Genomic DNA, 25656 nt, shown 5'->3' on the forward strand with positions numbered 1-25656 from the left:
CACCGTCAGTCCTTTTCTGGTCGACGTCTCTCCTTCTCTCCTTTCAGTTTTTAGGAGGCCATGACGCTCCTCCTGAGCACGTCGTCCTTCCCAGCATGCAGCTGGGCCAGGCCCAGTTTGCGCGCGCTGGAGCGCGTGTCCGAGTCGCTCTGCTCCGCGTCCGAGAAGTACCCGTCCGTCTCGCCGTCAAAGAGCGAGGCGTCCTTCCCCGCCCCCGACCCCGGCCCCGCCCCCAGCCCCGCCCCCTCCCGCTCCCGCTCTGCGTCCTGCCCCCCCGCCTTCGGGCGGGACTTCCCCTGCCGGGACAGGCGGAGCCGCAGGGTGGAGCGGGTCCCGCCCCCAGACTTAGGCGCCGCGGCGGGACAGCCGGGCTCCGGGGGAGGGGCCGCCGGGGGGCCGTCCCACGGCTCGTGCTCCTCCGAGATGTGGCAGGAGTCCATTTTGGAGATGGGGGGCTGGGGGGGGTCCCGCTCTGCCTCGCCCCCCCGCGCCTGCGGGTGCAGCTGGTGGTGCAGGTGCAGGTGGTGCTGGGCCTTGGCCGAACGCGACCGCTCCGCCCTCCTGGCCCCGCCCCTCTCCGCCGCCGCCGCCGGCCCCTTGTTGCCCCGGGCGACCGCCGCCCCCGCCGTGGCCCCCGCCGCCGCCGCCGTGGAGGCGGAGTTTGGGAGGGGCTTGTGGCCCCGGGGGCGGGGCTTGCCCCGGGTCTTGCGGCCCAGGTGCGGGGTCTTCCAGGTGGACTTCATGGAGTGGTCCATCATGAGGCTGAGCAGGCTCTCCTCGCCCTGCAGCAGCTGGTCCGACAGCAGGCTGCCCGTCCTGTCGCGGTGCTTCCCGTCCAGCGACCACGGGCTCAGCGCATCGTCCGCCGTGATCTGCACCGACTGCGCCAGCCAGCCGTCAAACAGCGTCCCGTCCAGGGGGAAGGACTTCGACAAACCTGGGGAGGGGCGGGGGGGGGGACGGACAGGAGAACCAATGATTCAAGATTCTTTATTGCCATGTGTAACAAGTACAATGGAATGCTTATACACCCCATTCGCTCCCGCAGTATAAACTCTAGACATAGATTCTCAACGATAAATAACAAGTAAGTACAGTAGAAAGTAACTAAGTAAGAATTATCAATACTATGGCACATTATGGCGGGTGGTGCAAAAAATGTGGCACAGTGACCAAAGTGCAGTGCAGTAATGATAGAAGCACAATAAATACAAATCAGAGGGCTGGCTGGGGGGGGGGGGGGGGGGACAGGAGAACCAATCAGAAGGCTGGCATGGGGAGCGCTGTTCCCTGTGTTGGGTTAGGGTCCCAAGCGATTCCCAGCTGCTGCTCGTTTCAGGAACACCGGTTCTGCCAATCAATCATCATCATCATCCTCAGCAGCGGTATGAGGCGACAGCCTCTTTATCTCACCAGCTGAGCGGTGATGAAGGGCGGCTTGCGCCCTCTTAAAATGCCAACAATTTGTGCTTTTCTGTAAACAAGCCTTCTCAAGCTTTTTCAACGCCAAAATTGAAATCGTGTTCATACATGTTCAAGGATGCAATGTGTTATTTCATCCGGTCATATTACTTAACGTGTTGGTGTAGCACCTTAGCACCGTTCAAGATGGAACAAAAAAAACACAATTAGGAGATTCTTGCTGTGCTTTCCGCACTGGCCAGAAATGCCACTCTCTGGCCCACTGGTGAACCAGCTCTGGCTCTTCAGGCACATACGTGTGCACAAAGCACTGGCTAATCTGTTAGCCAAATCCGGCCCTCCAACCTGTGACCGTCCTCCTCAGGTCCTGCTTTGGACCCCAGTCTAAATGACTCATTCTCCATCTGAGGGGCGAGCTGTGTGTCACTCCAAAACCCACAGGAGCGTGGGCGATCCCAACTCCACCTCAAAGGCAACTCAGAGAGCCAACAGCGCGCCTTCCACACCCAAGTCCCGCTACACCCAAATCCCGCTACGCCCAAATCCCGCTACGCCCAAATCCCGCTACGCCCAAATCCCGCTACGCCCAAATCCCGCTACGCCCAAATCCCGCTACGCCCAAATCCCGCTACGCCCAAATCTCGCTACGCCAAATCCCGCTACACCAAAACCCTGCTACACCCAAATCTCGCTACGCCCAAATCCCGCTACGCCAAATCCCGCTACGCCAAATCCCGCTACGCCCAAATCCCGCTACGCCCAAATCCCGCTACGCCCAAATCCCGCTACACCCAAATCCCGCTACGCCCAAATCCCGCTACACCCAAATCTCGCTACGCCCAAATCCCGCTACGCCCAAATCCCGCTACGCCCAAATCCCGCTACGCAGGACGTGTCCAAACGGCGAGACGTTGCAACTGAAAGCCCCGCCTTCTGAACATCTTCACCTCCTCCGTCAGCATTGGCGACCACTTCAAACAGCTCTGAAAAACGCATTTTGTGTTTGCCGTCGAGTGCACCCCCGCTCCCCACCCCCCCCCCCCCCACCATCCCCTGTAATTCAGTCAGCCTGCTGCCGGCCGAAACACAAAACGAGGAATCGAAGAAACGCCACAGACAGAGGCGCGGCGAGTTTTCAGACGTGAGCAAGATGGCGGCAGATCTGTATTCAGCCGCTCCTGTACCGCCAGGCAACGGGCAGAGAGGTGGTGGCGTGGAGCTTCACGCTCCCGGTCCGTCCCGACGGAGACAAGCGCGACTTCATCCCCGCCCCCCCCCCCCCCCCGAAACACAACAATGGCGAGCCTTTCTGAACCCACGCTCGCTAGAAAGCAGCCACAGGGATTCGCTGACAAGGCATTTCACACGCCCACGCACACAACTGACAAACCGATTATATTAAAAAAAAGAAGGAATCAAAAAAACTCGCAGCCTCTTAAAGGCCAAGCTGGCAAAATACTAAAAACGTTTAAATATTTTTTTTAAACGTTAGTCAAAAAACTTATTTTTAGGCATTCAAATTCTAAGAAGTTACAATCGCTGTTTCTTGCACAAGCACAGCACGCGGTTGATCGAGCCCCTAACGCACAGGGCAGAGCGAACAGCCGTCTCCACCGTGAGCCTGTGGTGTCTAATGGGATTAAGAGGCGGCTTTGGGCCGGTTTAATCATAGTAATTAAGGACGAAGGAAAACACCACTGTCTACGCACGTCTGGATGAAACTAGATCTGAAAAATGGAGGAGTACGTCAGCCCCAAAAAGCTCACAGCACAGAGCGCTCCCCGGCTCAGGAATGTGGACGCTAGACACTACAGCTGCCCAGAGGCATTAGGATCTGAAAATTAATGTTGTTTCCGTGAAAACCTTCTCCAGACCAAGATGATATTAATAGAACAAAACTGCGAACCCCCCTGACCCACCTCAACGCTTCCAAACCCCCCAACCCTCCACCCCCCCCCCCCCCCAAAAAACTTGGCAGCACTGAGGAGGCAGCCGTGCAGCCTTGCCAAGCAATCCCCCCCCGCCCCCCCAACTGACAAACCTCTGTGGCTGATGCCCTACATGCCCCCCCTCCCCCCATCCTCAAGTTTTGTTCTTTCCATGACGCAGTTCTGCTTGGTGCAGCACAGCTGGCGGGGGGGAAGGGGGGGGGGGGGTCGTGGTGGTAGTATGGGGGGGGGGGGGGGCAGATCTCGAGCCCAGCCAGCAGTGAGGCCTGTCTGCAGATGAGGTCTGGAACAGTCTGTCCCACAGTGAGGGGTGATGGAGGGGAGGGGAGGGGAGGGGGGGCGGGTCGGGGTTGAGGGGCAGGTCTCCGGCCCGGACGGGGGCCTGGAACAGTCCGTCCCGCGGGCGAACGGGGCGCAGAGCGTGTAGCGCAGAACACGGCTCCTCCTGGTGCAGCTCCAGCAGGCTCGCTCTGTTTGCACAGGGGCACCGCCACAGACGGCCGATTGTTCTCAGGTAGCGCCTGTCACCGCGACAACCCCTCCCCCTCCCCCTCCCCCTCCCCCCCCCGGAGCAGCGAAAAACTCAATACCTGGTCGGCCAAACAAAGACGGGCGACGCCCAGCGTCTGGAACAGAGCCAGGACAACACCCCGGGACGTCCAGGAAAGACCCGACCAAAACCAAACAAACCGAACACGCTACATTGGGGGGGTTGTGTGTGTGAACTGCCCTGTGGTACAATACACATTGTACACGCACGCAGTGTACAGTCAGACTGAACCTCACAGTGAAACAAAAAAACTGCTGCACTGGATGCTCTCTCATCGTGCCAAGTCTGGCAACCGCAGATCCCTTCCTCCCGTCCAATCAGGCTCCAGCTCAACCTGCACACGCCTGCCTGCATTTTTAGAAAACCTTCAACAAAACAGATTCTAGGATGTCAAGCCTGGAAAAAGGAGGAAAACACACACACACACACACACACACCTCGGTTTGTTTCTGTACATTTGGCTGCAAGTCAGATCGCTAACATGCTAACGGCAGTGGCGGTGGTTGTGGGGGGGGGGTCGGGTGGTACAGAATGTCCTGCGCCTGATGGTGACAGAGCGTTTCCATGCACGAGGCAGGAGGGGGGGGGGGGGGGGGGTGCAGATGGCTCCGACACACACGCATTGTCCACAGACAGAGGCAAGAGCTTCGCAAAGAAAACAAACAGAGTCGCTCATTTCCAACAGTCCCTCAAATCAAGTGCTGCTAAATATAACCAGAGCTCAGCTCACAACGGTCACATGGACCAATCAGCGCTGGCTGTTATCATCACCGTACCCTTTAGAAATGCATTTGAAATACATTTAGACCCCTTAACAAACATGATTATAAATATCTCCATCACCGTTAACTCGGGTGGCTACTGTGAATTGCAATGAGACGTCGCCGGCAGCTCCAGAGGCTTGTGAGGAAAGGTAAGACTACATCTATAGCTTTCAAACCTCAGTGTACCACAGCTGATTTCCCACCTTTCGATTCATATCACTTTTATTGCATAATTTACTTTGCTAACTTTGCTAGCCATCTAGCCAGCAAGCTAGCTAGTAATATCAGCAAGTGAGTTTTGAAAAATCGATCAACATTATCATTAGCACTGTTGGCAGCTGAAGAGTACTGTGAATTAAGCAAGCCAAGTACAGCCCAGATAGTAACAGTATTAACATTCCCTATTCAATAGCTTCTGATAGTTAGCTAGCCAGGAAGCTTACTACTGATAGCCATTCTGGAAAAAGTATATTGGCTACAAACCAGCTGCACAGCTAGCTAGCCCGATATCCAACTTTTTGTTGAGCACGGCTGGTAGGCTTGCCACCCATAAGCCAACAGGTATAATTGCAAAATTCTAAGGCTCAGGCCAATTACCCAACATTGCTAAGGCTAATGCTAGTTAGCCAACACTGCTAATACTAAGGCTAATTAGAAAACAGTGCTAAGGCTAATTACCCCACTCTGCTAAGGCTAAGGCCAATTATCCAACTCATGCATGTGGATTTTGGTCAATGATCATCTTCATTTTTGTTATATACAGTTTTGGTCTGTTTTTATATCTGCCCTCACACCCCCTCCACCCCCTCTCGTCAGGCTATCCTTGTAAATAAGAATTTGTTCTTCAGTGGCTTGTTAAATAAAGGCTAAACGATAAATAAAACACATCTTAGAGATCAGACTGGCAGGCGGGCCGCTGTAGGAGGAGAGGAGAGCAGCGTACGAGGCCGTCTCCAGGGCCAGGGAAATTCAGCAGGACGTCAATAACTGGCGATTTCCTCAAGACGCCGTGCCGGGGAAGATCGATGGAAGGTTCCGGAGATAAACACGCCGACCGCCAGCCGGGCCTCACGTCCTGGGCTCGACCGCGTCCGGCGAGAGCGTGCCGTAGCTCATGCCTAGAGCGAGCCGCTACCCGCGGTGTTTCAGCTAAACACACGCTACCGAGAAGGAAGAGGCGCCAAAGAGATAGCGTCTCCCTCTCTGCACGGGGGTTAGCCTCTCTGCGCGGGAGTTAGCCTCTCTGCGTGGGAGTTAGCGTCTCCCTCTCTGCGTGGGAGTTAGCCTCTCTGCGCGGGAGTTAGCGTCTCCCTCTCTGCGCGGGAGTTAGCCTCTCTGCGCGGGAGTTAGCGTCTCCCTCTCTGCGCGGGGGTTAGCGTCTCCCTCTCTGCGCGGGAGTTAGCGTCTCCCTCTCTGCGCGGGAGTTAGCGTCTCCCTCTCTGCGCGGGAGTTAGCGTCTCCCTCTCTGCGCGGGAGTTAGCGTCTCTGCGCGGGGGTTAGCGTCTCCCTCTCTGCGCGGGAGTTAGCGTCTTCCTCTCTGCGCGGGAGTTAGCGTCTCCCTCTCTGCGCGGGGGTTAGCGTCTCCCTCTCTGCGCGGGAGTTAGCGTCTCCCTCTCTGCGCGGGAGTTAGCGTCTCCCTCTCTGTGCGGGAGTTAGCGTCTCCCTCTCTGCGCGGGAGTTAGCGTCTCTGCGCGGGGGTTAGCGTCTCCCTCTCTGCGCGGGAGTTAGCATCTCCCTCTCTGCGCGGGAGTTAGCATCTCCCTCTCTGCGCGGGAGTTAGCGTCTCCCTCTCTGCGCGGGGGTTAGCCTCTCTGCGCAGGAGTTAGCGTCTCCCTCTCTGCGCCGGAGTTAGCGTCTCCCTCTCTGCGCGGGGGTTAGCCTCTCTGCGCAGGAGTTAGCGTCTCCCTCTCTGCGCGGGAGTTAGCGTCTCCCTCTCTGCGCGGGAGTTAGCGTCTCCCTCTCTGCGCGGGGGTTAGCGTCTCCCTCTCTGCGCGGGAGTTAGCGTCTCCCTCTCTGCGCGGGAGTTAGCGTCTCCCTCTCTGCGCGGGGGTTAGCGTCTCTGCGCGAGAGTTAGCGTCTCCCTCTCTGCGCGGGAGTTAGCGTCTCCCTCTCTGCGCGGGGGTTAGCGTCTCTGCGCGAGAGTTAGCGTCTCCCTCTCTGCGCGGGGGTTAGCGTCTCTGCGTGGGATTTAGTGTCTCCCTCTCTGCGCGGGGGTTAGCCTCTCTGCGCCGGAGTTAGCATCTCCCTCTCTGCGCGGGGGTTAGCATCTCCCTCTCTGCGCGGGGGTTAGCATCTCCCTCTCTGCGCGGGGGTTAGCGTCTCCCTCTCTACACAGGAGTTAGCGAAACTCACCTAGTTGTTTGAGCAGTGAGCCGTTCTCAGACTTCCACCTCTCCTTCTTCTCCGGACTGCTCTTCCTCCGCTCTTTCCCTCTCTCCTTCACTCCATTTTGTCGTCCTTTCTCCCCCTTCAGTGTTTTTTCTAGAGAGGGGGAAAAGAAATCCCAGAACAGTGTTACAGCCTTTTTTGTAGGCCAAACCGGACGTTTCTTCCACCATTGTTGGCTCAAAAATGCGAACTTACTTCCGGGTTTCAGGACTACAAACTGTAACACTCTAGTAAGGCAGAAAATTACGCTCAAAAGAAAAGCAACACGTTCGGATTCGAGATTCGTATGAAGACTCCGGGAGGCCGTGCGACCGTTGCGGTTTAAATCAGGATCAGAAAAGCCTTGTTTCCGGAGGACAGCCGGGGTAATGCTTAGGGAAACGGAGTCGAAACTGAAAAGTTTTTGTTTCAAAACTCCAGGTGGAGCAACACTATTGTACCCATGAGCACTAAAGCTGAATTGCTCCAGCACATATCCAGCTGTATAAATGGAGGCAAGAAGAACATGAGCTGTGCTACCCACAGTGGACACGAGCGTCCCAGCGTCAAGTAAAACATAGCGTGCGACCTCCAACCCTGACAGCGATGTCGGGTTATAAAGCCCTACAGGAAGCGGGCATTTAACCAGGGCCCAGACAGGAAGTGGCAAACGAGGATTGAACCAGGGCCCAGACAGGAAGTGGCAAACGAGGATTGAACCAGGGCCCAGACAGGAAGTGGCAGACATGTATTGGGCACGCTGAAGATGAATAGTCCTCTCTGGACTGCAGGTGGTGCAGTGGTTAGAGCAGGCCGAGGCTCGATCCATCTCCTAACAGCGGCACTCTCACTCTATCACAGACCGACACACGGAGGGGAAGAACACAGCGGCAGAGCAGCTGCAGCAGCCGCCGCCGCCGCCGCCATCGGGAAACGCGCACGAAAGATGAAGATGCTCCGGCACAGGAAGCACGCCAGAGCTGCTTCCTGTGCCGTGGGCGCGCACCTGCGTCTGAGCTCCCAAACCGCAGAGGGGGCTTCCCCGTCCTGCACACGCAGAGCGAAACCAGCCCGAGAAGGTCAGGGAGAGGCGAACTCCTCCTCCTCTTCCTCCTCCTGCAGCAGTCCGCCACTCTGCCGTAAGTCAGGGGAGCTGCCGGGGGACACGCGATCTCAGGGGTAACACAAACCCCCCCCCATCCCGGAGAGCTGTCCCGTTCTGCAGAGGGAGTCCAGAAACCCCCCCCCCCCCCATCTGCAGTGAAGCAGGCATGTTCTGACATGTCCCTGCTGTCTGAGCACTGAGCCCGGCTCAACCCACTTCCTCACCAGCACCCCGCCCCCCGCCCCCCGCCCCCCACCCCCCACCCCCAGCCTACGAGCTCGTTCCCACGGAGACCCCTCCGCACCCCACCATCACCCTGGCACCCCAGGGTACAAAACTCAAAAACCAACGGGCCAAACTCCTCGAACGAGTGGCGGAGGCGAGAAACATTAAAAAAGGATTTTCTTTTATCTCTCTTTCTGTTCCATCAGCCTCTAGAAAAAGAAAAGAGAAAAAAGAGAAAGAACAGAAAGCCGCCGGAGGGCGGGGGGAAGGGAGCGGGCGGATCGGGCTCCGAAGCGCGAGGTTCATTTCCTGTCTTTGGGGCCGCACGGCGCAGCGAGCGAGCCCCGGACGCGTCTCACTTCCTGTCTGCGCTCGTTAGCCCAGGTGCGGCCGCTTTCGAGATGACTGCGGGCTTCGCACCTTCGCGGGGTTCGCCAAACAGCTTCCCCCCCCCCCCCCCCCCCACCCCACCCCACCCCCCAGCCACCGCTGTGCCTCTCGTACCCGAGTTCAGGGAGCAGCCGCGGCTGAAGCACCTCAGGCCCTCTGACGCGTTTTACCCCCCCACAGCCTCGGCCTACTCGCCGCGACACAGGCCCCCCAGGACAGACCGCCACGATGAGAGGGGGCGTGTCTCTCACGGACGACGACCGGTAACCATGGCTGCGACGTGGGGAGGAGCAAATGCAGCAGTCCGTGAAAGTCACATTACAGAGCAGACACTCAGATCCAAAGAAACTTGCACAACAATTAGCATTTATCCAAAGCGTCAATTTATACAGCTGGATATATACTGAAGCAATGCAGGTTATCAGTAATGGTCATTCCGTTTGTTACACCTACCACTAGACCATCTTGGGGACGTAACAGTACCTTGCTCAAGGGTACAACTGCAGAGTCCTGCATGGGAATTGAACCTGCAACCTTCAGGCTACAAGCCCAATTCCTGCAGGCCCTCTTATACCCATCATACCTCTGGAGGGACAAAGCAAACCGCGCCCCGATGCTGTGGAACTCCTGGTCAGAGTCCGCCAATAACAAAGCCCGGATTCAAACCCGTAACACCCAGCCTGTAAAGCCCGGCCTGTGCTCTCTTTCTGAGCGGCTTGGCAGCGGATCATGTCTGTGAGATTTATCACCGCAGGGGGATGACGTGGGGATGAGTCACCCCCAACCGACCGACGGAACATCATTTTCCCCTCGATACAGGAGAAAAGGGCTGTCAGCACCCCCCCCGTCCCCCCGGGGGGCGGGGGCTCACATTACCACAGGCGGTCCCCTGTGTGCGGCTGTGGCTGCCCAACGCTGCCTGAGTGTTGAGTCATCGGCACGGCCAGCCCGAGGTCAGAGCGCTGAACGAGCCAAACCCGGGCACTGGAAATTCCCCAAACGCTGCTCCGGCTCGAGCCCCGAGAAGAGCAACTGTCCTACACCCCCCCGCCCCCCCCACTCCCCCCGACGGCAGGGCGCCACTCTCAGAGCCGGGGACTGGCTGGGGGACCGCACTGGGGCCCCAAGCAGGGGACATCTGGGGCTCCCCTCCCCCCACAGGACCCCGCTCCTGGCCTTCCCACAGTCCACCGGGGGCCCGGGAACCTGAGGCTACCTGTGCAGGTGCGCCCTGCTCCCCTGGACTCACACTCTCACACACACACACACTCTCACACACACACCTGCTCCCCTGGACTCACACACACACACACACACTCTCACACACACACACTCACACACACACACCTGCTCCCCTGGACTCACCTCTCACACACACACACACACACACTCACACACACTCACACACACTCACGCACACTCACGCACACACACACACTCTCTCACACACACACACACACACACACACCTGCTCCCCCGGGCTCACCTCCCGCCAGGTCCTCCTGCAGGAGCTGGATCTGGAGGTGGAAGATCTTCTCCTGCAGGTCACACAGGGAGCTCTTCATCCTCTCCCGCCGCGACACCATGTAGCACAGGTTCCTGACCTGCAGGGGGCGACAGAGAGCCTCGTCACAGGAGAGGGGTCAGACCCCAGCACACGTGTGGGGATGTGGTAGCTGTTCCCATGGCGATTAGGTGAGCGGGTGAGGCCTGGGCTGTGGAACAACACTGCCCCCCCACCCCCACCCCCAATTACAGAGACACGGCGGTAAAAAATGAACGCACAACATTTCCCGGGAGACGAGACTCCACGTGTACCAGGCCCATCTCCCTTCAGGATCTCCACGGGGGAGGGGGGTTTGGCCCAAATACATCATATTATTCACTAACCCCAAAGGGGGGGGGGGGCTGCTAGCTACGCTGTCAATCTGTTTCTCCCGCTGTTTCCTGAAACCAATCAGAGTCATCTGCATGGGACTGTCCCCCCCACCTCACCCCCCCCCCCCAAACACCGAGCTACAGCGAAACTCTGCTGCGGAAGGGAGCTGAGTGTGTGTGTGTGTGTGTGTGTGTGTGTGTGTGTGCGAGTGTGTGTGTGTGCGTACTGTGTCTGTTGTTCATAGATAATGCATGTGGGGACCCTGTTTGTCTTCTTGGCAGAAACACACAGGCATGTGAGCATGTGCGTGTGTACCACTGTTTTTCTAAAATGCGTACGTGTGTAAGTTATGATGAAGAGAAAGAGAATGTAGAGAAAGAGGGAGGACAGATACAGAGAGGGGGGGTGGAGAGAAGAGAGAAAATCCCTTTGTTTTCAGCCACTCTGGCCCTCTCAGGGTGCCAAGCTGTCCCTCTGGGCTTGGTACCGGGTGGCAGTGCCAACGCACCAAAATAATCAACGGCACCAGACCAGTTCCCCCCGACCGTCAAATGCACCCAAACAGTCAACAGCACCAGACCTGTTCCCCTCGACCGACTAATGCACCCAAACAGTCAACAGCACCAGACCAGTTCCCCTCGACCGACTAATGCACCCAAACAGTCAACAGCACCAGACCTGTTCCCCTCGAACGACTAATGCACCCAAACAGTCAACAATACCAGAACAGAACCAGACTGTCTATAAATGCACCCAAACAGTCAACAGCACCAGACCTGTTCCCCTCGACCGTCTGTCCAGACAGACAGCAGGCAATCTCATTTCCATCTCCCGTCTCCACAAGGCTAAGGGCAGAATTAACAACGCTCTCAGAACCCTGATTAAAGGCAGAACGCCGGTGTGAGACACACACAGCACGCTGTGCCCAGCGCAGCCGGACAGTTTAGAAAGAAATGAGGCAAATGAAGTCGGACTGCACGGACGCGCAGAGATCTGCTCTGAGGGAGGGGTGGATCAGGATCATTTCCTCACAGCACCGTTCGCCGCGAACAGCAGGATTTCCCATCAGGCACTGCGATGACGGCACGCTCAGCGGCTAAGGCCCCCGTCTCTCACCGCCGTCTGAAATAATGAACCGGGAGGAGAGTCTGAGGAGAGCTGCTGCCCTCTTCCCCTTCCCCTCTACCTCTGCCTACCTTTTTTCTGTCTCTCTCCCTCCCTCCCTTCTCTTTTTCACCACCACTCTCCATCTCCCTGCCCCCTTTTTTCCACTTCTCTCTCCCGCTTTTCCTTTCCCCTCTCATCCCCATCCATCTCCTTCTCTCTCCCCCCTCTCTTCCCCCTTTCACGCCCTCTCTGTCCTCCTCCTCCTCTCTCTCTCTCTCACCCTCCCCCCCCCCCCTCCCCCCCCTGAATAGCAGTGTAATAACTGGCCCGCAGGCCTCCTCTCCTGATGCCAGACACCTGTTGATTTAATTACTGGCTGATGACACAAACTCTGCAGCCTGTTTCCACCGCGGGATTCAGCCGCTAGTGAGAACATCCTCGAGGGGGGGGGGGGGGGGGGCAGACGTTTCCCCCCAGTGCCAACCGCACAGGTAATGACCTCAGCCAGCCAAGCGTCTGACCCCCGCTTCGCGTTTATGACTTCGCCGGGACCTACCCCCCCCTCCCCGGCTCACCGCGCACTGTCTCCACGGTAACCCGGAGTTTAGGGAACACCCCCCCCTGTACGCGGCTAGGAGCAGGACCGGATCGAATTACACAGACGGGCAATAAACACCAGAGTGCTCGGCACGCCCGAAAACCTTTCAGCGCATTTTTTCTCATCTTCGCCTGCGTTCTGAACAGCGAGAGAGCGAGAGAGAGCGAGCGAGCGGGCGAGAGAGCGAGCGAGCGGGCGAGAGAGCGAGAGAGAGTGAGCGAGAGAGCGAGAGAGAGTGAGCGAGAGAGCGAGAGCGAGCGAGCGGGCGAGAGAGAGCGAGAGAGAGCGAGCGAGCGAGCGAGCGGGCGAGAGAGAGAGCGAGAGAGAGAGCGAGCAGGCGGGAGGGCGAGCGAGCGGGAGGGCGGGCAATCGGAGCGGGCGAGCGGGCTCGACAGGGCCCCAGATTAAAAACACACACAGGCGACCGGCGCATCGTCCGCCAAACCAAACCCGCGGAGAGGATCGCGCCGTCAGAAGCAGGGCGAGCGGGCGGGAGCAGGGAGAGGGAAAGTGGGTCAGACAACAATGCCGAGTGTCATTAAGTCCTGAGCGAACTGCACGGGGAGGCCGAGCCGGCCGCAGCAACGCAACCCCGCCGCCGCCGCCGCCGCCGCCGCCACCGCCACCGCCAAGAGCTCGGCTTACCTCAGCGTTTAAAAACGCCCAGAACACCCCAGACCGGCGTCCCTGAGCCAGCACATTCAATCAATACCTGCAAGCGCCACGTCTGGCTCGGTAATTAGCCCGTCTCCTGCGCTGAAGTGCTGAGCTACTGAGAGAAGAGCCCTGTCGGGGGGGGGGGGAGAGCTCCTCCTGCTCAGGCTGCAATGGCGGAGTGGTTTCAGCAGAGGGCGGTGTTGAGCGATAGACCAGGCCCCGCCTTCCTAGTCTGACTAACTGGAGTGGCCGTCCAGCAGGGCCACTCACTGCTCTTCAGCCTAAAGAGCTGCCAGGTCATGTCTGTCCCCCTTCCAAAATCTTTACTGGAAGACACAGTGCTGGTAGGGGGCTTACCAGCATTTTCAGCGGTGGGGGAGGGGGGGGGGGGGCTTGGTGGGTTTGGGGGGGGGCTCACAAACTCAGTAAAGTGGGAACACATTATTGCCAACAAAATATGGGCGGCACCTGAGGCGACCAATCAAATACCAGAGGAGGCCAGTGCCACCCCGGCCCCCCCAACTGGACACGGGCCTGAGCGCTGGGGATTCTGAGAAAGGACCGGAGCTTCCGGAATGATGCCGCACCCCCCCCTCCCGCACGACCGACACACCTGCACCCCTCGCAGGGGAACGCGAGCGAACGTCATAAACACGGACGAGCGGCGGCGGCTTTCTCCACCGGGGCTGTGACTGGCTCTCTGCGCCTTGGTTCCTCACGGAAGCGCTCGTGACACGCTAACGTGCTAACGAGCTAACGTGCTAACACGCGCGGCCTCTGCGCGGAGCGGCGCTTTCGCAGTCGTGCCGATGCGCTAGGCCCAGCCAGGCCCAGCAAGCAGTCAAAACAACGGCACGGTTTGAGCAAACAAGCGTCTGCGGGTTTTTCGCCTGTGGCCGTTTTCACCCGGCTGTGACACGTGGTGCATGAGCATGAGCTCTGCAAAAAAGGCACTTTCAAAATGAGTCACGCGTGTGAGAAATGATTCACAGCCATCGGTTCTGCAACCGGCCTCAATGCCATCAAGCAAAAGTACCGTACAGTAAGTAGTTCAGCTATTACGCATGAAGCACCCGCCATTTCCAGAACAGCATCGCGGCGGTGCTGAAAAGCAAGCCCGAACACACACAGTATGAACTCGTGATTTTTCTCCACTGTACGCAGACACAACTCACTAGGCTGCATAGAATTAACTGAACAACAATCTAATCCACTGTTACCTGAATTTATATCGACTCAAATAGGGGTAATTATCACAATTCTGTATTTTGGCTGCAAATGCACCGCATGCGTGCCCATGAATGCTTACTGTGATTGCATGCACTGTCCCATTGTGACATCACTTCCTGCTCATTGTACAGTTCCACTGGCCACGCCCTCTTTAACTCCTACATGGAACTGGTCACCCAGTTCCGCTTCCCTCTCAGTGTCTCTGCAGCAGAAAGGCTTTCACCCTGAGCAGGCTCACAGGTGAAGCTAAATCCTCTGTCACAATACACTTGTGTAGCAGTGGCCGTAACACTAATATTACAGCGCTGTGAAACTTATGGACGCCATATCTTTAAAAGAAAAGGAAAAAAAAAGGGTAGCTTTTATTGGCCAGCAGTAACATGGTTTCTGTCTGACATTTTACAGCTCAAAGAAAATCAAAGATGGCTGTAAGATAAAATGTGTGGCTTTGGTGTGATAAAATACAGCAGAGCTTCTGAGTCAGACGGGATTTTGCGCGTTTCAGAATGTGGTACCAATGGGGGCAGGGGTGGTAACAGGGACTCAAACTGGCAGGACCGTTTCTGTAAGGGTACCAACGGGGGCAGGGGTGGTAACAGGGCCTCAAACTGGCAGGACCTTTTCTGTAAGGGTACCAATGGGGGCAGGGGTGGTAAAGGGGAGTCAAACTGGCAGGACCTTTTCTGTAAGGGTACCAACAGGGGCAGGGGTGGTAAGGGGGACTCAAACTGGCAGGACTGTTTCTGTCTTCAGAAAGAGACCGATGCCAGGCCGTGCCCTGTAAGGGTCCCGTCGTACAAAACAAAGAGAATCCCACTGAAAACAAAACGAGCAGGCGCAGAAATGCACAGCTGTGTTTGGACAGCGTTGGAGCCACGTAAACAGGAAGCTGTTCCCGCTTCTCTGTGTGGCACAAAAGGGACACAAAGACCGGCGAAATCAGGAGAGACCAAACTCATCTCCACAGCGGCACAAATTAAAATTTTTAAAGGCAAATCACTCGACAGACAGCTGACAGCTCTTCACGCGACGAGTCCGAACTGCCTCGTTAGTACAGACGGTATAAACGGACTTCATGTAGCCTTGGCTTAGCACATAAAAACACTATTTGGTTCATTTATTTACTTGAGAATCATAAAAAATAAATAGAATTAAGTCTTTAAAAAAAAAACATTTTCTATGACTGAAATTTGATGGGGGGGGGGGGGGGGCAGTGTTTATATACTTTAAATTAAAAATAATTCTTATCAGAACATTTCGCAGGGGAGCTGAGAAGGTGGCGTGCCGAATTCTCTCAGAAATATTAAAGCTGCGGGTCATCAGCGGTATTACAGCTGCAGGTCATTGGCGGGACGGCCGTTGCTGCCGTTACTTATTGATGTGCAGGGAGCACCCAAGCGTGACCGAGTCAGTGTGCGGAAGGGCGGTGGGACAGCGTTCACCGCCCCCTGCTGGTCAACACTGAGCACAGCGTGTTCAGCACCCGCCTGACCTGAACCTCACCCACAGAGGAGGGGGGGGGGGGGGGGGGGGGGGGGGGGGGGGGGGGGGGACCGCAGAACTGTGACTGCCCTGCCCTTAAAACGGAGGGGCCGAGTTCAACAGCCTCACTTTACTGACTTACCAACGTCGCGGCGAATTCGAGGTTCCACATTTCAATAATTTATCTGAGCGCGTGCGCCCGCCGCTGCCCGCCGTGCGTCGGGGGCGAAAGAGAACACCGCAGAAACCCGCGACGCGGCGCGGCGGCCATCAATATTTATACCTGCCTCATATTTATTTCATCACTGAAGCGTCCAGCAGAGTGGCCCCCGTGAAGCTAAGCGCAGCCCGCGTACTGAACACGCCCTGCAGAGCGTGTGGCTGAGCGTTAGCGCGTACTGAACACGCCCTGCAGAGCGTGTGGCTGAGCGTTAGTGTGTTCTGAACACGCCCTGCAGAGTGTGTGGCTGAGCGTCAGCGTGTTCTGAACACGCCCTGCAGAGCGTGTGGCTGAGCCTTAGCGTGTTCTGAACATGCCCTCCAGAGTGTGTGGCTGAGCGTTAGCCTGTTCTGAACACGCTTGTGAGAGCGTGCGACGCAGTGGTGGCGTGTTCGTAGCCCCACCCTTCTTTAGAACGGTGCTGCTTCAGAAAACCGGGGCGATCCGCTCGCTACAGCCCCTGCGCCCCGATAACAGCCCCTGCGCCCCGATAACAGCCCCTGCACCCCGATAACAGCCCCTGCGCCCCGATAACAGGCAGCGCGAGCCGATGGCAGAGCGGCAGAAACGTGGAGCAGCTCCGCAGAGACGGGCTGAAAGTGAGACAGCAGCTGGGAGCTCCTGCAGCAGGGTTAGGGCCTGGGACAGAGATGTGGTGTGGTTTGGTTTGGGGTGGGGGGGGGTGGGGGGGGGGGGGGCACGCCCTCTGGTGAACGGTCTGGACCGGTCGAGCAGGGTCAGGACGGCTGAACGGATGCCGCAGCGGGGGGGGGGGGGGGGGTCAGAAAGGCGAGACACAAGCCCTTCACCCGCGTCTGTGTCCTCTGTGTGACCCCCCCCTTAACCCCCCCCCCCTACATTACATAACACCACAGACTGGGAGGGGAAACGTCAACAGCAATGAGACTAAATGCAGTGAAACTCAGCTGAGGAGGGCGAAGGCAAGGGGAACAGCATCTCACCCATTTCCCCCCCCACTACCCTGTGCCCCCCCCCCCTCCCCAGCAGCAGGAAACAGGCTGGCACAGCAGAACACACCAACAAAAACCTGCCGAAAAAACCCACCCCCTCGTCCAGCACATGATTCCATAAGCCCGCCTTCCCCCCCCACCCCCCTCCCCCTATCTGAATCTGGCCCAACTGGGGAGCTTGCAGCTCAGGACATTTGCATAAATGCCCTGTGAATGTTTCACTTTTTCAGTATTCACACCAAAAACCACCTACCCCACCTCCCTCTCTCTCTCTCTTTCACCCCTGTGTGTGTGTGTGTGTGTGTGTGTGCACGTGTGTGTGTGTGTGTGTAATTCAGAAAAACTCCACGATGAACAGTGCAGCTCAATTTGCAGCACTTCAAAGGGAAAGCCAATCCCAAAATTTCCATGGAATCGTCCTCCGACGTTCCAGGGAAAAGTGCACTGGGGGATTTGGGTGAGCGGACGGGACGGGGCGGTTCCCCACCCCCTCCCTCCCTCTACGTTTGCCCATAAACTGAGAGACGACTGGAATGCGCAAAGCTCCCTGAGAAAAAAAAAAAAGAAAAGGAGAAATAAAAAACCACTTCCACAGCCAGAGAGTATCAGGGAACAGTGGAAAATATGCTTCACTTCAGCCGCAATTTACACAAACATCCCCCTCCTGAATCCAGCACTTCAGGCCTATTTTTAGACGAGCCTCTCTCCGTTTGGAGGAGATGACCTGCAGGTACGGCACCGCTCTGCGCTCCACACTCTCAGCGCTTAGCGGAAAAAAGGGAAAAAAGCGTTTTTATCGCGGGTGTGCACTGAATGGGCCTTGATCCCGCACTTAAGCAAGGGCTGGTTTCAAGCTCAAAAAAAAAAAAAAGAGTGAAATAATCTCCAGGCTGCGAAGCTTTATCAGGGGAAAGAAATCTCACTTTCTGTTGGTTTCTGGATCCAGGGGTTATCAGTGAGACTGACACACAGACCCAAGCCAGCTAAGATCTGGCAAACAGAAGGCCTAAGCCCTTAAATCCTTCGCCCGGTGTGTCTACACCTCCCCGGCAAGCCCATTAAACCAACAAGCATATCGAATGAAACAGGAAGTCCCCGCACAGCCGCACGCTGGCGCTAAGACAGCCGCCGCCGCCAACGCCACAGCCGCCGCGACGCTTTCCGGCCAGCCAGCGAGCGCCCCGCCCGACGCTCACGCAGAAGCGCCTCTCTTCCTTAAAGACACGGGTCAGCCATGTTACCCCCTGAGCCAAGGGCCACGGGGGGGGGGGGGGGGGGGCTCACGGCTCCTCAGAGCTCAATCACAGCAGCTGAGCCCCTCGAGACACCAGAAGGCGGATGCCACACAGGTTTATGCTTAAAGCCGCCAGCTGAAATCTGTGGCAACGGAAATGGCGGTCGGTGCACCCCCCTGCCGGGGGTGGGGGGGGGAGGGTCTGTGCAGGAAACGGAACAGGGCCGACTTGAAAAACCAGCCAATTTTAAATAAAGGTCTGAATGAAAGAGGAGCGTTGGATCTATTGATCCAATCTGTGCAGTTATTAGAATGCCCCCCTCCCTCCCTCCCGCACACACACACACGCGCACACACACACACACACACACACCTGGAGGGCTGCTGGGAAGATTCAGCTCCATCCCGATAATTAATGGCCCATCTGGACCTATTTAGCCGCTTTTCGAATCGTTAAAGTTCAGCAGCTGACTGCTCTATAAAGGACTTGGGACGGGGACACCCTTGAGGAGAACCGCGCTTCGGTCTGGCTCTAAATTACCTCGGCTGCTACAGCGTATCTAAGGAAGAGAGATTTAGGGCCCAGCGTGTGGGAGATGGAGGCGTGTGCCGTCCACTCAAGTGCCTGTTCCAGGAGGAAAAGGACCCGAAAACAGCAGCACTCCTGGGACTCAGACGTACCAGCGGCCAGAGTGACCCCGGGAGGAGCAGGGAGATAAACACACAGGGGAGACCGCTGTGTGTGTGTGTGTGTGTGTGTGTGTGCGTGCGTGCCTGCGTGTATGTGTGCGTGTGTGTGTGTGTGTGTGTATGTGTGCGTATGTGTGCGTGCGTGTGTGTGCGTGGGTGTGTGCATGTGAGGGGCATGTGTGTGTGTGTGTGTGTGTGTGTGTGTGTGTGTGTGCGTGCGCGTGTGTGTGTGTGTGTGTGCGCCTGCGTATGTGTGTGTGTGTATGTGCGTGTGCGTCTATGTGTGCGTGGCTCACCCTCTCCAGGTCCTGCCGGAGGTGGGTGAAGAGCTTGAGTCGCCGGTACAGGACGTCCTGCTCCTGCTGGGCCAGGTTGTCCACCTCGTCCCTCTTCAGGGCCACCAGCGGCTGGTTGAAGTTGGACTTCCTGCGCAGCTTCCAGTACTGGTACAGGAAGTCCACGTGCGCGTCGGGCAGCCCCAGGCTCTCCGCCACGTCCTTGGGCTCCACCAGCAGGTAGAACTCGTCCTCCATCTCCTGCAGCTTCTGCTTGCGCCGGCTGGCCTTCTCCCGCTCCGTCTGGTCCGGCGGCGGCGGCGGCAGCGGCTGCGGCGGCGGCTGGGGCGGCTGCTCGGGACCCGCCTGCTCGCCGCGCTGCTGCTGCTCCGCCTTGCTGCTCCCGTGGGGGGCGCTGCTGTGCTCCAGGCAGTAGGATTTGAAGCGCACCTCGTCGTTCTCCGCCAGGATGGTGCGCATCTCCAGGCTGCGGTCGAAGGCGCAGGTCACGTGGAAGGCCACTATGCAGGAGGGCATGGAGCACTGGGACAGGGTGCAGGAGACACCGTGAGAACATACCACGTACACATGTACACACATACACAGGTCACCGTGGATACTAATGAGCTCGGCCAGGTCTGACTCACCGCCGGGCACCGTCTCACCTGCCCCCCCACCACCCCGCCCCCCTCCATAGGCAAGAGGGCGATAACACAGAGTCATACACATCTCAAACCACCCCCCCTCGCCCCCTTGTGATTCGAGGAGAACATCGTCGCAGCAACGAGAGCGACGTAGCCAACTGTAAAGCGTTCTGGCAGTACAGTATCCTAGCAGCGCAGAATAGGTGAGAGTTGTAGTTCTGCGGTATCCTAGCAGCGCAGAATAGGTGAGAGTTGTAGTTCTGCAGCATCCTAGCAGCGCAGAATAGGTGAGAGTTGTAGTTCTGCAGCATCCTAGCAGCGCAGAATAGGTGAGAGTTGTAGTTCTGCAGCATCCTAGCAGCGCAGAATAGGTGAGAGTTGTAGTTCTGCAGCATCCTAGCAGCGCAGAATAGGTGAGAGTTGTAGTTCTGCGGTATCCTAGCAGCACAAAATTGGTGAAAACTGTAGTTCTGTGGTATCTTAGCAGCACTTAATAGGTGAAAACTGTAGTTCTGTGGTATCCTAGCAGCGCAGAATAGGTGAGAGTTGTAGTTCTGCGGTATCTTAGCAGCACAAAATAGGTGAAAACTGTAGTTCTGTGGTATCCTAGCAGCGCAGAATAGGTGAGAATTGTAGTTCTGTGGTATCCTAGCAGCACAGAATAGGTGAGAATTGTAGTTCTGCGGTATCCTAGCAGCACAGAAAAATGACAGTAACAGGAGCAGAAAAGGTGAAAAGGGTTGATTATAGCTTCCTGTCAACACAACAGCAGCACAAAGCAGGTACCAGCTGCTATGTTCAGGTGTGTGTATATGTAGTGTACTCACCTGTATGCAGGTGTATGTAGTGTGTAGTGCACTCACCTGTATGCAGGTGTAAGTAGTGTGTAGTGTGTAAGTATGCAGCGCGCTCACTTGTATGCAAGTGTAAGTAGTGTGCAGTAAGTAGTGTGCAGTATGCAGTGTGTAGTATGCAGCGTGCTCACCTGTATGCAGGTGTAAGTAGTGTGTAGTATGCAGCGCTCTCACCTGTATGCAGGTGCCCGTGTGCTCTCTGCACAGGCTGCAGGACAGGGCCCAGCGGCTGGCGGGGATGTGGGACACCTTGGTTATGGGCTCCATCTTCTCAGGACAGCCTATGCTCACCTGCAGGAAACACACCTGCATCACCACCTGCCACAATTACACCTGGAGCTGCACTGTATCCCGTCGCTATGGAGACCCCATGATCACACCTAGAGCTGCACTCTACCCCGTTGCTATGGAGACCCCACAATCACACCTAGAGCTGCACTGTACTCCATCACTATGGAAACCCCACAACCACACCTAGAGCTGCACTCTACCCCGTTGCTATGGAGACCCCACAATCACACCTAGAGCTGCACTCTTCCCTGTCGCTATGGAGGCCAGAGAATCAATCTTAAAGCAGGACTTCTACCGGTCGCCATGGAGACCACAGAATTCCCTTGTTGCTACAGCCTCACAAAACTACGGGGAAGGGAGGAGGAGAAAGAAGGGTACTCCAAAATCTGGGGCTTAAAAATCAATCCCATTCCCCAGTGTGCTGCCGCCCCCCCCCCCCCCAGAAGCACCAAAACATCCCTCCTCCAGCCCAGCCGACAATCACCACTGAACCCCCCCCTACTCCCCCCCCCCCCCCCCCCCCCCCCCCCCCCGCCAGTCTGCTCCTGCCGTCTGACAGAATCTTTAAAAATCCCGGCTTTTAATTACTTCTTACATCTAAAAGCAGCAAAAGGCCTCCATTAAGCTGACACAACTACAAGAGGGTGAAATCAACTGGTCTTAAAAAGGCATTGCGTTTGAGTTCGCCTTTTCTTCTGGCTGACAAAGACGTGTTTGGGTGGTGAATGTGTCGAACACACTCGAGCCAAGCTCCCGCAAGGAGACCCTCGAAACCTAAACACACTGATATTCTTATAAGGCAGTGCAAATCGAGACATTCAGAAATGCAATGTTTTTTTTTTTTCTCCAAACGACACAAACGACAGTCTCAATTGTGCAATCTCTCGGCTTCGCACCCAAACAACGTGTGAAACTGTCTTCGTCACGTTGTCTTATTAACGCTTCTCTGCTTCTCTGGCACAGGCAAAACGTAATTCTTAGCAAAAACAAACAAAACGTAACCTGCCACTCAATCCAGCAGAACCACTTCCTTGCCAAAGGGCTTGATAACCCAAATCGCCTCTGATCTTCAATTAATGACTCAATCGATTAATGAAGCCTGCAGGGCTCACGTGAAATGAGTGCATGATCTATCGATCGATCCATAAGGCACAGCTGATGTGTGTGTGTGTGGGAGTGCTTGTGTGCATGTGCGTGCATGCATGTGTGAGAGTGTCTGTGTATATGTGTGTGTGTATACGAGTATGTGTGTGTGTGCGTATGTGTATGCGTGTATATGAGTGTGTGTGTACCTCTGAGACCCATAAGGCACAACTGGCGTGAGTATGAGTGTGTGTGAATATGAGTGTGTTTATGAGTGTACGTGTGTGTGTGAGTGTGTGTGTGATTGTGAGTGTGTGTGTGTGTGTGTGAGGCATGGTGTGTGTGTGTATCTGTGTGTGTGTGTGTGTGTGTATATGAGTGTGTGTGTACCTCTGAGACCCATAAGGCACAACTGGCGTGAGTATGAGTGTGTGTGAATATGAGTGTGTTTATGAGTGTACATGTGTGTGTGTGAGAGTGTGTGTGAGAGTGTATGTGTGTGTACCTCGGGGATCCATAAGGCACAGCTCACATGGACCCACTTGGTCCCGCTGCGTGTGGGCTTCAGGGCCCCCCCCCTCTTGGGGCACAGGAGACATTTGGGCTGCACCCCCAGGGCACAGGTACGACACAGCCAGTTCCCCAGGGGCACCTTCAGGATTCCGTAACAGGCCTGGGGGGGGGGGGGAGAGGGAGATGCAGAGACAGGGAAAGAGAGACGAGAGAGAAAGAGAGAAGAGAGCGATGGGGAGAGAGAGAGGGGGGGAAGAGGGAGAGAAAGGGGGAGAGAGAAGGAGCGGGAGATGAGGGGAGAGAGAGGGAGAGGGAGAGAGAGGGGGAGAGAGGAGTGCGAGATGACGGGAGAGAGAGGGAGAGGGAGAGGGAGAGCGAGGGATTAGAGATAGTGAGAGAGCGGTTCACGCACACCCGCTACACTACACTTCCGTTCAGTTCTGCGACTACCGAGGGACCCTGGAGCCAATGAGCAGCGCTTCACTCCGCGGTGCCGGAGGGCCTGGGGGCTCGCAGTTAGCGCTTCTATTTCCGAGCCGCGGTTTCCTTGGCGTTTATAAGAGCCAATAAAGCCCCAGAGAAGCGCTTTCTGAAGAGCGCCGCCGGTGACATGATCGCGTGCCGCGCGGTCGAGAGCAGCGGCGGCGGACGGCGAACCCTGCCGTGCTGACCCCGCCCCCTGGACCGTGCAGCACTGACTCCGCCCCCCAGAACCTGCCCTGGACCCCACTCCCCCCCAGACCCCGCCCCCTGGACCCCGCCCCCCTGCCGCCACCCCCTGGACCCCGCCCCCCCAGACCCCGCCACGCTGACCCCGGTGCCCTACCTGATGGACGCAGACGTTGCACTTGTCGCAGAAGACCATCTCGTTGCCGTCCTCCCCCTCGGGCGAGCGGCAGACGTCGCACACCACGTCCTCGTCGTACTCGATGCCCAGCCCCTCCTCCGTCTCGATGGCCAGCTGCATGTTCTCGTGGCAACGCTTCTCCAGCTCAATCAGCACGCGCTCCATGGTGAGCTCGTCCAGCTCCGGCAGTGCTGCGGGGGGGGGAACACGGACCAGTGAGACCCTCCGCCCTGGACATGGCCCCAGAGGTCCACTGCCATTTGGAGCCCCAGACACATCTGTCATCACTGCAGCCCACAGCAGGGAGGTCCACAGCTACGCTGGCCCACAGGTCAAAGGTCACTGCACCCAGTCTGCTGGCTCAAAGGTCAAAGGTCACTGGATCCAGAAGCCAAATGTGACGGTTAATGCAATGGAGGGCCACAGAGCTCTGCACGTGTGAGTAACCTGCGGGAGAGCCGATCCACAGCCGATCTGAGCGGAACGAGAGGGATCATCAGAGAGCGAGCGACGGAGCGAGAGGGATCATCAGAGAGCGAGCGACGGAGCGAGAGGGATCATCAGAGAGCGAGCGACGGAGCGAGAGGGATCATCAGAGAGCGAGCGACGGAACGAGAGGGATCATCAGAGAGCGAGCGACGGAGCGAGAGGGATCATCAGAGAGCGAGCGACGGAGCGAGAGGGATCATCAGAGAGCGAGCGACGGAACGAGAGGGATCATCAGCCGACCACCGAGTCTCCTCATACACTCAACGTCCCCCCAGGACAGAGAGAAAGAGCCGCTGATAGATCAGCTCTGCGTGTTTGCTCGCCGCCATCGCCTCATCCTCAGCGCTGCGCTGAGACACGGTCCACTCCCAGCCTAATTCCGCTCCGAGACCTTTCAGCTCCGCGCGGGCCCCACGGGAGCGGACAGCCAGGGGCAATAAGAGAGGCCCTGTGTTCTCAGCACACACGCTGGAAGCCCAGCTAACCACTGACTGGAGGAGGACTCCGGCGGCATTTAAATAAGAGAGCGAGCGGCGGGACAGGTGGGCGAGCGACGGGACAGGTGGGCGAGCGGCGGGACAGGCGGGCGAGCGGGCTGTCCGAGCCCCCGGCGGACACTGGGAGAGCGGGAGTCACGCCGTTTGTGTGTGCGTGATCGAGCGTGCAGCCGCCACCGTCGGCAACACCAACCGCGCACTAAAACCACCAAAGCACTCTGCACCCGCGATGCTATCGTTCAGGCCAGGGGCGGGCAACTCCAGTCCTGAAGGGCCGGTGTGTGTGCAGGTTTCTGTCTCCACCAATCACACCACCGAGCTAACGAGCTAACGAGCTAACGGGCTGCGTACCCCAACACTGGTTCACTCGCAGGTTTGACTGCATAAGACATTTTATATAGAGAGACATGAACAGTCTTCGGCTGTCATTCATGCGCTCATCAAGAAATGCAGCTAAAATGCCCAAATGGTGTAAGAGTTGGGGCTAATGAAGCGATTAAGGCCAGAAGTTGGCAAGAAAAGCAGAGACAGATCTGGCCCTCGTTGCCTGCCTCTGGTTCTGGCTCACACATTGTTATGAGAAGTAAATGAAGATAATCTCTTTTTCCGTTTAAAAAAAATAAATAAATAAATAAACACGAGTACACATTTGAGAAATGCCACTTCATAATCTCTTAAAAGCAAAGCAAAGCAAATATGCTGAGGTCTAGCGGACAAGTAAATTCAATTATTTTTCTTATCTCTAGGCAAAGGATCAGATTGTAGATAGACTGGGCACTTTTCAGACAGGCGGGGTCAGCAGCTGTCAATCACCCAAGACCGAGGGCTTGGCAGAGGCCCAGAGTTGAAGACTGAATAATTGTGCCGTGTACACACAGGAGCGAGCGACACCCCTATACACGCCTAACAATGGAACGTGCGGTTGTCCATAGAGTGGCTCTCTGTTACCTCCAGAGTGGACTGTACCAATGCCAATGCTGAAAAGGGGTGTGGAACAGCAGTAAGGATATGGTGTCACAGAAAAGGGGAGCAGAGGCGTACAGGATTGTAGGGTACCCAATTCCCTAAACCCCACACTGAGCCTTACCCAGTTCCCTAAACCCCACACTGAGCCTTAGCCAGTTCCCTAAACCCCACACTCAGCCTTACCCAGTTCCCTAAACTCCACACTCAGCCTTACCAAGTTCCCTAAACCCCACACTCAGCCTTACCCAGTTCCCTAAACCCCACACTCAGCCTTACCCAGTTCCCTAAACTCCACACTGAGCCTTACCCAGTTCCCTAAACCCCACACTCAGCCTTACCCAGTTCCCTAAACTCCAC

The 25656-nt window shown here is 56.8% G+C and overlaps 1 protein-coding gene across 1 annotated transcript in view; it reads right to left on the minus strand.

Annotated features, from left to right (window-relative positions):
* Nucleotides 1-25656, minus strand: part of jade2 (jade family PHD finger 2) — a 62178-nt gene that overhangs the window by 533 nt on the left and 35989 nt on the right. The window contains exons 6-12 of the mRNA XM_035433215.1: nt 23327-23538; nt 22493-22660; nt 20788-20904; nt 19137-19658; nt 10259-10376; nt 7038-7166; nt 1-937 (exon numbers count right to left, since the gene is read on the minus strand). The exon at nt 1-937 is cut by the window's left edge and continues 533 nt beyond it. Coding sequence (XP_035289106.1) covers nt 51-937; nt 7038-7166; nt 10259-10376; nt 19137-19658; nt 20788-20904; nt 22493-22660; nt 23327-23538 — 2153 coding nt within the window. The 3' untranslated portion in view covers nt 1-50. The remainder of the gene's footprint in view (nt 938-7037; nt 7167-10258; nt 10377-19136; nt 19659-20787; nt 20905-22492; nt 22661-23326; nt 23539-25656) is intronic.

This window comes from Anguilla anguilla, chromosome 9 (genome assembly GCF_013347855.1).
Source record: "Anguilla anguilla isolate fAngAng1 chromosome 9, fAngAng1.pri, whole genome shotgun sequence".
NCBI lineage: Eukaryota > Metazoa > Chordata > Actinopteri > Anguilliformes > Anguillidae > Anguilla > Anguilla anguilla.